At 33.6% G+C, this 13,067-nt stretch overlaps 2 protein-coding genes across 2 annotated transcripts; both read right to left on the bottom strand.

Moving 5' to 3' along the window:
- Nucleotides 1-1,474: 1,474 nt before the first annotated feature.
- On the bottom strand, nucleotides 1,475-8,566 carry LOC108968172. Its single transcript, XM_018931984.1, has 5 exons — nucleotides 8,247-8,566; nucleotides 4,761-5,399; nucleotides 4,359-4,551; nucleotides 2,823-3,190; nucleotides 1,475-2,748 (listed from the first exon to the last, which is right to left on the bottom strand). The coding sequence occupies exons 1-5, from the start codon at nucleotides 8,407-8,409 to the stop codon at nucleotides 2,630-2,632; spliced, it is 1,482 nt and encodes a 493-aa protein (XP_018787529.1). The 5' UTR covers nucleotides 8,410-8,566; the 3' UTR covers nucleotides 1,475-2,629.
- Nucleotides 8,567-10,079: 1,513 nt separating this feature from the next.
- LOC108968216 (TBC1 domain family member 23) lies at nucleotides 10,080-13,017 on the bottom strand. The gene is made up of 4 exons (XM_018932102.1): nucleotides 12,813-13,017; nucleotides 11,643-12,534; nucleotides 11,010-11,510; nucleotides 10,080-10,949 (listed from the first exon to the last, which is right to left on the bottom strand). Exons 1-4 carry the CDS (start codon nucleotides 12,827-12,829, stop codon nucleotides 10,257-10,259), a joined length of 2,103 nt encoding a protein of 700 aa, XP_018787647.1. The 5' UTR covers nucleotides 12,830-13,017; the 3' UTR covers nucleotides 10,080-10,256.
- Nucleotides 13,018-13,067: the final 50 nt, after the last annotated feature.

Consider the following 13,067-nt stretch of genomic DNA (forward strand, 5'->3'; position numbering starts at 1 on the left):
TGGAAGGCTCACATATACATGTATATATAGTACATACATATATATATGTGTGTATAGGCATACATATTTATATACATATGTATGTATGTGATGAACCCAATTTTTGTGAATGAATTCAACGTCAGCGAGAGAATTGTAAAAAAATGGAGAAAGTGATGAAGAGAGCAAAGGTTCTCTTAGACCACATGTTGATTGTGAGAAATCAAGCCGGGTATGTTGCACATAACTAAGTGTGTTTGTTAGCGGCGTTTTTGCTTTTGTGACGTTTCAAACTGCACGTAACAAAATAGCTTATAGCTGCTTGGTTTGCGGATTGATCGAGCACACTCGCTTGAACATGATTGCATATGTATGTCTGTACATATGTATATGTATTTTTGACTCACAGCAAATGTGTATACGCAAAATGTGATTTAAGAGTCAGAATAACGTTGCGAAATTCACAATTTCATCAATTTTAAATCGATGAAATACTATTCATACATTTGTCACAACCTACCACATATCTATCAGTGTATGCTGGAACATATAGTACTTATATGCAAATACGGGGTTATGTATACATCACATGATAATCGGTCCATAGGATTCAAGTTTAAGCGTAAATTTTGAAACTTTTCGGCATTACAAAGTATTAACGTCAACTTCAGCGTGTCGAAGCTATAATACCCCTCACAGGTGCATTTTTTATAACAACTACATATATGTATAACTAAATCTGAAAATGTAACCGTCCAAAGGTTAGAGTTGAATTCTTCTTTACCTTGATTTTGAGCGGTCAATTTGTATGCATTATATACATATATGTATACATATTTTACAAGTTCTTCAGCGTTTCCCTCTGGGAATTGAAACTTTGAAGGAAACTTAATATACCCTTATCGGGGTATACAGTTATAGCCTTGGAAATTTATATTAGACCATCTTTTATGTATATTATATTATTTCAACTAATGCTTTCTGGAGACACTCCAAACCAATCAATCCATTTGTTAAAAGCAACCCCATGCCAAATTATTCTTTCTGCCTGTGAACAGCCCTGTTTTGTGCACACAAACTCGACCGTAAACATGTTCATATATCTCACGCGCTATGTGGTACTAATAGGGCCCATACACGACACACAAATCCATAGGGTAGAAATCGAGCTTCAAGCTTCATTAAATTTCCGGCAAGAAAAACAATATGATGTACATATATATAATTGAACCACAACCCCTTCCGCAGGACCCGCCACTAACTTATGAATAGGAGAAAAGCAACAAAAGTTGCAAGTACTGCATGGAAAATTAGGAAGTAAACTACGTACTAGTATTTGAACTGAAGTAGTTGTCCAAATTTATTTGAAGTAAAGCTTAAAAACTGATTTTCATTAATTTACAAAAGTACAAAGAGTGAAGATATGGAAGTTCCATTAAATTATTATAAAATATATAATTGAAATCTGCCAAGGTAATAAATAAAAATGTTCACATTTTGGTTAATAACTCACTTTTTTAATTTCATACATATGCTGAATTGGAAAAGACTTTTAGAACAATATTATGATCTTAAATAATGTTAGCACATGTATAGGTATAATCTGTACATATGTACATGTATACGAGAATTTACTGGCTTATGTTATGTCTATATGAATATATGTGTATTTATGTATATTTATGTAGACAAATGAAATAAGGACATCTGCACCAAATTTACTTAAAGGTAAATAATATTTTAGTACATTGTGGCTGGAAAATGACGCATCATTTGACCAGTTAGACAATGAATAGGTTAATTTTTGTTTGAAATCACACTGATTATTTGACACATTTCTGTTGATTTTATTTAATCATAATCTCTTTAATATGCTCTGAGCCGTTTCAAGCTTTTTGATTATTTAAGATTTACATTGTGTTCAATCATAGTGACACATATATAATATTTTATTTTGCATTAAAGAGATTTTATAAAGTAGACTATTTAAAATTTTCTTATAATTGCACGTATATTTGTATGAACATACTTATATGTATTTGAGTGATAGCTGCTAAATTCTGGTGGAGAAAGTTATACTGGTGCTTTCTGATTACAATTACACAATTCCAATTACATATGTATATTCATGTAAAGAAATACATGGTACATAGTATCTGAGTATATACGAGTATGAATTATAATAGTTTTTTTTTTTCAAAGAAGAGAGGACCTCAACAGAAGAAATAATTCACACACAGATATTTGCCCAAGTAAGATTTTTTTTGAAATATACAATTAATACCGCAACATCTGGAATATGTCTTACAATTACTAATGTATTTATGTATGTATTTAGCACAAATCAATAATAACCGTTGAACCATTTTAACAATTTGTTTCATTTTCTTCTGCTTACAAGTTTATTATCTGTACGCATATGTACGTATAGACTTGTCAAATACATACAATTCATGTATATATGTGTATAGGTGTGTATATATGTCTGAAATTTCATATATTTCATTTGTAATTAAAATATGATAGTACACACAAATGTTTTTTTTTTCTTGATTATATTATAGTAGTCTGCTAATGATTAGACCTCTTTGACCCATTTCGAAAAATAATTTCTTCCCCAAGTTTGGAAAATTTAAAAGCGTCTTAAACTTTAGTAAAACTTTTCGCTATTAACATTGTACCCGATGCTGGGTTTGGAAACTGGCTCGTTCAGAAAACTGCCCATAGATCGCTTCTTTTTGGAAACCATAAATCGCTTAACACCATAGCCTGCAACATAAGAAAAAATCCGCTGATATTATTAATCCTAATTCGGGACATTATATGGTTTCCTGAATCCTTACGATTTCCAGTACCGCTTGGTAGTATTCCACCGTATTTCTGTTCTCTTTGCAATTCATATTTAGGTATGGCTTCTACATTTGCAGGCGCACCGTAGTAATCTATCATGTTTGGTTCTAACCACGAACCACCGTTGTCTATTGCATCTACATTGGTCGGATAATCAAAGGCACCAGCTGAAATTGGATAGTAAGTTTTAATACCGCTATAGGTGTTAAAAGCCTCTGGAGGAGTAGCAATGCCGTTCGATGGGTACATGTAACCGTTGCTTGTATCAGTTTCGGGCTCCTTCCGGGCACGTTCGCCTGCTTCTACCAATGCAACCAAAGCCAGCATATCAGCTGGTGTGAGTTTAGTATCACGCTTTAGTCTAAATTTCGAAAAATATTGTTTACTATGTGTTTCCAGAAATATATACATATATATATATATATATTATCTATAAATATATTCTTAATTGAAGCCTTAAAATTAAAACGCAATCACAAACGTCATGACATAAACGCTATACTTAATTTATCTTTCTGCATTCAGTTCCAAGCATAGGAATACAATGTCGATGTCTTTAATTTCAAAACAATTTATTTTCACATTTGCTATATTTTTGGCTTATAGTCTTCTAATTATTTTAACCGATATTTATAAACTTTTATCGCCTGCGAAAAAGCAAAAAATCAATCAAGTGAATATTTCAATGTTACTCATACGCTATGTTGGCTAAATAATCGAAGTATGGACATTCCGTAATGCATTAGTGGATAGATCGGTAAAAAATCTTTCAGTAATTGGCTTAAACGTGAAGTGCATTCAGCTATACTTGTACTTTTCTTACTCATTTTTAAATCATCTTAAAATTAAGTATTATATTTAAAGTTAAAAAAATACATTCAAGCATGACACAATTCATACTTGGCAGTGGCACAATTTCTTAGCGATGTGGCAATACCTATATTCACTAAAAATGTTTGCCTATTGTCTCTTTATCAGTCACAAACATTGAAAACATTTGGTATTTTGAATTTAGACTCGGGAATCAAGTTGAAGAAAAAATCCCATAATTGACAGCCTGTTGGCATCAGTACAATTTTTCTTTACACATTGAAAACACATCTTATTGAAATTTTACCATTGTCGTTATATAGTTTGACAAATACAATAGGAAACACACCTTAGTCCATGTATAAATATATACGTATGTATTTATAAAGGTCGGTGTATTTGTGTGTAAGCGTTGAGAGTTCAGAGTCTTCTCTTTTCACCCATTCTCTCTTATGAACCGATCCGCTGGACTAATCCAGTGTTGTGAGTTCCCTAGTTAGATGTATTGTCACTAGTGAAAAGCACTAATTTTTATCAGTTGAACTGATGGATATTTGTAAAAATCGGCGAATTTATGTGTAAATATTGCTAGTGATTTCATACAACATAATAAATATTCACCATTCTGAATATATGTATGATCCGTTAACACATTAAAAATTGCAAATCTCATACAATCTTAATATTTAAATCTGTCAATCTACAGAGCCTTCCCTTACCTCATATCAGGCAATCGACTACTGCTGCTGCCACTGGCGCCGCCATTGTTGCTGTTGTCATATCTATTTGCCCGCTTATTAGCATTGCTGGCGCCATAGTACCGGCTCGTGTGTAGTGTTTGTTGCACTGGATACACCTCAGCGTTAAGAATGTTTTGCAAATTGTCGTAAGCCTTGTTGCGATACGAAGTTGCTGGAATGTTTATAAGCAGTGTGATAAATATTGCATAAAAGAAATTAGCGAATAATACAATAATTTGAATTCTAATTTATTCACACGACAGAGATGGTAATGAAATTATTGCGAATTGTTTAAAGTAATATAAATATTTGCTTTAATGTAAAAAATCCGCTGCAAACACCATTTGTATTTTAAGCGAAATTCCTTCGCAAAATATTTACCTCTTGGTGCGCTCAAGAAGTCATCATCTTGTATATCAGTGTAGACAACTGAAGGATCCATTTCATCTGCCCAAAATCCAGTGGGCACAGTTTCTAATTCAGCTCCACTACTAACTTGCATCGGATTACTCAAATATGCATTATTGTAGTATTCTCCACTGCCGTATAAGCTGTTACCACTACTACTTCCGCTGGCAGATGCATAGGGTCCTCCTAAACCCATTGCACCATAGAGATATTGTGGATTCGAAATGCCTCGCTTCTGCAAAACGCTGGGAGTTTCATCCCCATACACTTGTGCCTGTTCCTTCCACGGTTGTTGTTGTTCCAGTTCGTGTTGACTTGCCGTTGCAGCTGCTTGTACTGCCGCAGCGGTTAGTCCAGCAGCGATTGCGGAATTAATAATATCTTTATTCGATGGCATCGAATTTGTGCCAGCTGACTGAACATATGCAATAGAGTTCGAATTGTTGTCACCACTATCTTTGCCACCATTTTCCAAATGTTGGTGGGTGGTTGGCATATTAAAGGCCGGCGGAAGAACTTCGGGGCTCGATTTTTTATTTGCCGATGAAGAGACCTCGTCGTTGATAGCCTCCTTGGACATTATACCATTTACGTCGGCCGAAGAGCGTTTTACTATTAAAATTGGTGGCATTAAAATTTTGAATTAAACAATGCAATTTAACTTTTAACAAAATAAACAGTTCATATATGGCATATACATATGTATTAGTAAATATAAATATACAGTTTTTATGCTCAGCAAAATACACAAATGAAAATTAATAAAAACTATCAATTAATTCCTATAGCCCTCAGCTTTTCAGCGCGTTTAGAGCCACATTTCTTCAAGGCAATCGGGAGTGTTTTCTTCTGGTGCATTTGAAAAGAATGGCCCAACAAGCAATACATAGCATTCATTACAGTGTGCAATATCAAAACGAAAAAGCATTTGTATCTTATACAAGTCGTCAAATCGGCGGGGAAATGGCGTTCATGGCGGAAATTGACATCCTGCTGTTGCATTCCTATATACATAACTATAATCAGAAGTTTACATGATCTTTTTGCCAGCTAAATTTCTAGTTTGCAATGTATTTGAATAGCATTGAACTCGTGAAGAAGTATCACCATTAAGAAGGAAACTCTATATCTGTTTATGTGCTATTTGTAACTGGAAACGGAAAACGGGGAAACATCACTTTTTACTTTAATTTGTTTAAATATTTCCCTTTCAGACCACTACAGTATTTTGGTTGAGTCCTTGTACTAATTGAGGTATTTTTCGAAAATAACACTAATATGCTAGTCCTTTCGCCGGAGAGCTAGCAATATTACTTTTTTATAGTAATTATCATAGCTTCTATTTTGAGCACTTAATTAATCTTCGGCTACCAATTAATAATAAGTTCTTTGCAAATTTCACGCTATAGTTACTTTTCTAGTTATTAATTAGAGTAGGATATATATGTATATGCAGCTTATATGTTTGCTTTTCGTGTATATAATTCCGGTTTTATAGCCAGTAATGCCTTGATGTGACCAAGTACCATGCACATACATACATACATTAAATTATATTATATATAAAGATATAATCCATCCTATACTTTAAAACAAACAAACTACTTTTAAAGACAAACAACGTGACACGTAATCTATATAAATGTATATACATATATATTCATGTAAATATGAAATATAAAATGTTAATATCTTTAACTTAATAACGATTCCTAACTGCTCCTCAATATTTTTTAGAAAAATGTCAATTTAATGTAATGTTAAAGCAATTAACGCCGTTACTAATGAGTTGATAGCTTACTGTTGCAGTCGTATCTTTGACTGTGTCCAAGTACTTATGTAGATGCTGGCATAGGGAGTACTAAATTCAATTATATGTACGTATAGGTAATTGTGTGTGTTTGACAAGCAAGCTGACACTTGCAGCTGATGTCAGTTGTATTAAATTAGATACCCATAGCGTTCACATGAAAATACCCCACCATTTCCAACCTCAGTAATAGAATTAGATCATTTAATTCATTATACGATAACTTCCATTAACATCTCTTCTTATATTCCAGCGACTTTGGCCGGTCAATGTATGATGACTTTGATTTTTTTTCTCTGTCCACTTGTTATTGCGCAGCATTCGACAGAGTTGTAAGCTTTGCATTTCCATAAAGCTTAAACTATGGTACAAAGAAGGGTTCTACAATCGCAAATAGCTTAAATAAATTGCCAGACACTTGACAAGACTGGGGTGAAGAGCTTGGGCTTTGCATGGTTTTGGTGTGCAGCTCTAACCACTACACTATCCTCACGACAAAATATTCAATAATGCGCCGCTTTTTTATTCTGATTAAAGTCATAGATAAAATACATAATGACAGCATAAGTAATAACAGCTTTGAGTCATAAAAACCCATATGCTGTTGACTTGTCTTTAGTGTTCAATGCTCAGATAGTCATGTTCACGTAGGAAACTGAAATAGGCAACCTAGTCACATGCATACACATGTATAAATATTTGTGAGTATTTAAATAAATGTTACTTTCTATACCATATGGTGGCAAAAATTGTCATTACCAGGTTCTGATAAATATCAAAAATTTGGGTTGAAAATTGAAACGCTATCCTGTTGTTATTGGCTTCTAATGAAAATTGAAACGCTAATATATCAACAGGGCGTATGATGAACATTGCTATATACATGTATGTGAATGCATATGTATGTATATGTAAGTACGTACGAGTATATTTGAATGCATATATGTGCACATATTAGTATCAATTGCAATGGCTAAGCAATCAAAGTTGCTTGTTACGGTTGAATTTTCATTGTATATAAAGTGGGTTTTCCCTTTAACTACTTCGCAGAATTTATAGTGTTTACTTGCTACAGGCTTTGTAAATAATGAAAAGCTTCAGCCATTGTGTACTGTTCTATAAATAGAAACCTATCCACACTCCATGGCGCTCTCAATAGGAGCGTCATCGCCCACTCCAACGCAAACTACGCTCTTAACATACATACATAAATGGGTGCCAAACAACAAGCTTCAACCATCAGCAACAATATGGAATGTCCTTACTTGAATCTGTTACTACGACATACTTATTAAAAAAATAGATAATAAACATATTTGAACAAAAAAGTCTGGAAGACAATGGGCAAAAAAAGATAGTTTGAGTAACATAACGCAAAGCAATTAAAGAAGTCTCTAAAGCTGTACATATATATAATAAGGATTAAGTTACATCTTAAATTTTTTTCTGAAAATAAGCACTGCTAGTTAAGTACACAACACTTGCAGTAGAAACATACATCTTTTGAAGAATTTGTATAATTATCGGAAAATCACCTGTTGACAGCGAGCCACATTGCTCTCTATTAACATATCTGCCACTTTAATAAATTACTTATAATCTTGCGCTGTTTCGTGTTTGTTCTTTGTATATGCATAGTACTTACTAACCTTTTGTCATTAAATTGTGCCCATTGTTAGCTGCATTGATGTTGGATGTAACTTCGGAGTTCTGCACTAGCACTGAAGTGGGCACCGCCACAGCGGCCACCACGAAAAGCCCAAGTACAAAACCCAAATTAATAGTGTAATGTAAACATTTGCCACAGCTCATGTTGGCTTTTTTACTTTTTATTTCGAAAATCACTTGTGATAAATACGAGAAAAAATTATTAAACTTTAACACTTAATTTTTATGTGATCACAATGATTGTGGTTTTGCTATAGTCTTTGTGTTTTAGTCTTTTCTAAGTGACGATGTTAATGGCTTCGGTGCTCTGAATTAACTGATGTCTCTGCTGTAGGCGCAACAATTTTTATTGAACTGACCTCGTTTTTTCCAGTGCGGGCGTCGAAAATCGTTTTTGCTCCTGCGCCTTTGTGCACGGTCATCACAGTGAGATTGTGAGTGTAGATATCTCTCCACATTACAGGCGAGGGCGTCTTGCTCGAATGCAACAGCATATGTTTATTGCTGCTTTCACTGATTACCGCCAACCCACAACTCTTCGGCCACCCAAAAACTTTTCTACGTACGTCATTGATAAGAATTTATTTCCAACACGTTGCATGCGGATTCATTGCGCATGCACTTAAACATATTCCGGGCTTTTTACTTATTCAAATTCACAGTGGCTTGGAGCTTTTTTTTCACTTTACCCGCTTTTCGAGCCACTCGAACACGCTGATTTGAATTCATGTTTCCTGGCTTTATATGAAAAACCGCCATAAATATTTACATGTATGTACATATGAACATGCATATATGAATGTTTGAATATTCTATTACTAATCTCCTTACATTTTCAACTTTGGAATGACCAGATTATAGATCCCCTACGATATGGTGCTGCAGAAAATTATTTTCGTACATTTGTATGCACACATACATACATATCTGTAGGTACATATTATATATTGAATAATAATTCGCTGATTTTTATCCTCTCGCAACATGTATCACAGAGTATAATAGTCTTGTTCGCCTAACGGTTTTTGGTACTCATAAGAATAATAGAGATATTATAGCTTATATAGGTATGTATGTATATGTATCTCATTGAAAATCTGAAACCATTTTTGTTTTGGTAATTTCATGATACCAAAAAGGGATACATCGGTTCTAGTTCTCATATAACCATTATATAACTTTCGGTTGATTTGTACCACAAAGTCGGTTAATATGTAAGCTATCTTACAAATTACGTACTTAGTACTTCTCTACTTGTTCTCTTGTTTATTTTTCTGGCAAATCTCCTCTAACACACATACATTATTTTAAGTAATTTACCAACTAATTTAGATTTATAGACGCGTTTAAGGTCTACTCTCTTATTTGTACCCAAAAAATTTGTTCCTAATGTAAAACTTGGTTTGTATGAAAGTCTGAACAATAGTATAATATGTGAATGTGTAGTAATATTTAACTTACCAAGTCTCAATTCACACCACTAAATTGGTTAAGATGCGTTCATATATGCACATACATATGTAAATGGGGAAACCATAATTTCAATTTTTGTTTTAGGGGTTGTTAAAAACGTTACGTTCAAGTTTTCTAACAAAATTAAAATTATGCACCGTTGTGGAAGCATCGGAAAATTAGAGTACAGTACATAAATATAAGCAAGTATAGTGTGGTTAGGCGGAATAGTTAGTCAATATGTTTTATACGAATACAAACCCATTTCGCTTAGTTCATTACTTGATTGTTATCGCAGTATATTCTAACAATGTTTATTCAATTAAACATTTATATACTAAATAATCACGAGTAAGAAAAAGTTAATAAAAGAAAATATCTATTAAAAGGTTCTTTATGGCATACACATATTGATGTTTTTTTTTAATTTTATATGTTATTATATATAGTATACGTTTTTTACAAAATAAACAAAACCTATAAATCGTCATCACTCAATGCAATTAGCTGTTAGTAAAATATAAGATGGTAATGTTCCATTACGTTAATTTAGAGCCGTCTAGTGTTTGAACAATGTATTTCGATACAATAGCAGTAGCTTCACTAGCGTTCGGAATAAGAAATCGGTCCATGTCAGTTATAAGTAGTCCATCTCCATCGGGGAATCCGTATTTGAATGTGATCAAATCACGATGACGTTTCTTTGCAGTTATTTTAACTATACTTGATAGGGGACGTCGAACTATAATCTGAGCTTGCCCGCGCCCGAGTTCTCGTAATACAATCAAGTGCGTCGCCGATATTATTAAATGACTATCGTACATATACCCATTCATGTGAACTTCTTGACAACGAAACGCATTAATTATATCTGGCGACTTTAAATACTGAGTTAAACTGACAATTTCTTTAGCATCACCTGCCAATTTAGAACTGATCAAATCTGGTGAATCTTTCACTTCATTGTCGTTATAATGGTCATCATTCTCGTCGTCAATGCTAAATACCGGTGCTACATTACGATAACGTTTTCCATTGCGTTCAGTAGCAGAAACATGTCGATCCTGAATGGTCGACTGGCCCAAATTCGAATGGGGATTAACAGTGGCACCATTTGATGGATTTGTAATGATATCGAAGAGCTTCTCCTTTACTTCTGAAGATTTCAATTTCATTACAGCAGAAAATCGGCTAAAAATATCGGAGGTTGGTCGTGGTTGATCCCGTTTATCCTTAAAATAAATATTTTTTTAATTAAAAAATATACACATTATTAAAATTTAACTGAATACCTCATGTGTTTGTCTTATTCTCCCTGAATTCCTAAGTTCTACATTATTTTTAGAACAAACAATGCACTTTTTTACATTATGATCCTCTAGGCAATCTGTCATGTGGTCTCCAAAATAATCGTGAATGGACAAATAACCTCCAGTCAGCAACGATACGTACTGAGTATTCTTTTGTAAAAATGAAGCGACCACCATATGTGTATATTGATCTTCCTCCATCCGGCCACTTCCCATGAAACAAAGATGCTCACCTCCCGCGTTAGAGTTTGCTTCAATTGCCTGGCGCTGTGCATTTAACAACCCTTGTACCGCCGTAGAAAAAGCCAAAGGTTCTTGCAACATTAAATTACAATCAAGATGAAATGCCGTGGAAAGGTGTCCGGCATTGTATTGCTCTGCCGGACGACAATCAACCAAGAAAAAACGTACTGTGTCGGATGTATTTAATTCTAAAGATGAATTTTCCACTAATTCATAGACGGAAACTGGAAGACACAAGGCCTAAAAACCGCATACATAAACATTTGTTGTAATAACTGGTTAACGACATATATAATGATATTTAACTTTTAATAATTGTTTTTCTAAGTTTTAGTATGTGGCTTACATGATTGTTGTGTTGCTTTTACTTACCTGCGAAACACTGCAGGGTTCAATGTGAGGTGCCTTTTCACCTTGCGAACCATAAAGCGCTTTTAAAAAATCCGTTTTGAATGAACTAGGGGTTTTAACGGAGTAGTATTGAGCTAACGAACAAAAGTCAACTACATCATCCGGTTCCAAAGCGCAAGGCATATTTGAAAGAAATTTTATTAAATCTTCTTTTGTTGCATCTTTCATTTCCAATATTAAGTCACGCCCGTTGACAAGTATAATCAATGCCAAGAAGAATACCATAAAGGGATCTGCATGTTGAAAATATAAATCCCACATCGAGAGAATGACGGTAAGGCTGCAGCTCGAAGCGAATAAACATTGGAACCATTGCATTGAGTATAGATCTGGTGTAATTTTTTTCGTATCTAACATTGTACATAATTCAGGATCATGATATAGTATAAGTAAGCGAAAAACATGAAACACGTTTCCTTTTGGTTTGCAGCCTTTAGGTATGTATGTGTCTCTTATTGCCTCAAATAAGTTGTAGGTGTCAGATCGATTTAACTTGAGTGCCAACAAAGGTAACAATAGTTCAATCCAACCATTATCACTTTCATACAAAAAATTTCGATTTTTACAATAAAATGTGAGGATCGACTCCAAATCGGAAATTACTGACACTTTGTCTTCATCATCATTTCCAATTCGATCCACAATCGCTTGACAGTCTTCACGTAACGTATTTTGAAAAGGTAAATCAAAAATTTCATTGAACAACGACATTTGATCGCTTTTGTGACGCACATCGAGGCACACTTGCCAAACGTCAGGACGCAATGATTCGGGAATTGCTTTGCCTCGGCAAATAGCATATATGTCGTTAACATTACAGTCATCTAAGAGCGCTGACTCTAACTCAATAAGCCTGAAAATAAACTTTAATCAGCAATATGGTACGTGTATTTTAAAATTAATAAATTAAAAACTCTTTCAAATATCATGAGTCCATTAAAACATTAAAGCCCTTAAATAGCTAATTTAGTATATGAGAACAAGCAAACATTAAGTAAAAGCAAGCAATAACATTTTTAATCCACTAATATAAGAACTGTTCCACTCATACTTCATTTTTAAATTAAAATTTACATGAAATACCAAAGTGGATAAGATATTACAAATTATAAAAATTCCATTACAGCTTACCATAAATTATCATCCATTTCGTTAATTATCCGTGTATTCAACACAAAATGCTTCTATTTTTTATTATAAAGGTTTTTTTTTTAATATTTTTCTACCATTTACATTGTAAAACCTTTTTTACATAGGCCTAACTTTAAATTTTTTGGTCACGTATTTTATTACGAATTTAGCCTTATAATTTTTTTCACTGCTTACGAATCAGATAGGTTTTATTTACTTTTTATAACTTTTATCTAGATTACTTCGTTCTTTTCT

The sequence above is a fragment of the Bactrocera latifrons genome, unplaced genomic scaffold, assembly GCF_001853355.1.
Source record: "Bactrocera latifrons isolate USDA-ARS-PBARC rearing strain unplaced genomic scaffold, ASM185335v1 scaffold_206, whole genome shotgun sequence".
Taxonomy (NCBI): Eukaryota; Metazoa; Arthropoda; class Insecta; order Diptera; family Tephritidae; genus Bactrocera; species Bactrocera latifrons.

Coding starts and splice junctions, on each gene's coding strand:
- LOC108968172 (XM_018931984.1), bottom strand. CDS start 8,409: ATGAGCTGTGGCAAATGTTTACATTACACTATTAATTTGGGTTTTGTA. Junction 5,400..8,246: donor GCACAATTTAATGACAAAAG/GTTAGTAAGTAC, acceptor CAATTTTAATAG/TAAAACGCTCTTCGGCCGAC. Junction 3,191..4,358: donor AGTCGATTGCCTGATATGAG/GTAAGGGAAGGC, acceptor TTCGAAATTTAG/ACTAAAGCGTGATACTAAAC.
- LOC108968216 (XM_018932102.1), bottom strand. Junction 11,511..11,642: donor AACCCTGCAGTGTTTCGCAG/GTAAGTAAAAGC, acceptor TGCGGTTTTTAG/GCCTTGTGTCTTCCAGTTTC. Junction 10,950..11,009: donor GAATAAGACAAACACATGAG/GTATTCAGTTAA, acceptor ATTTATTTTAAG/GATAAACGGGATCAACCACG.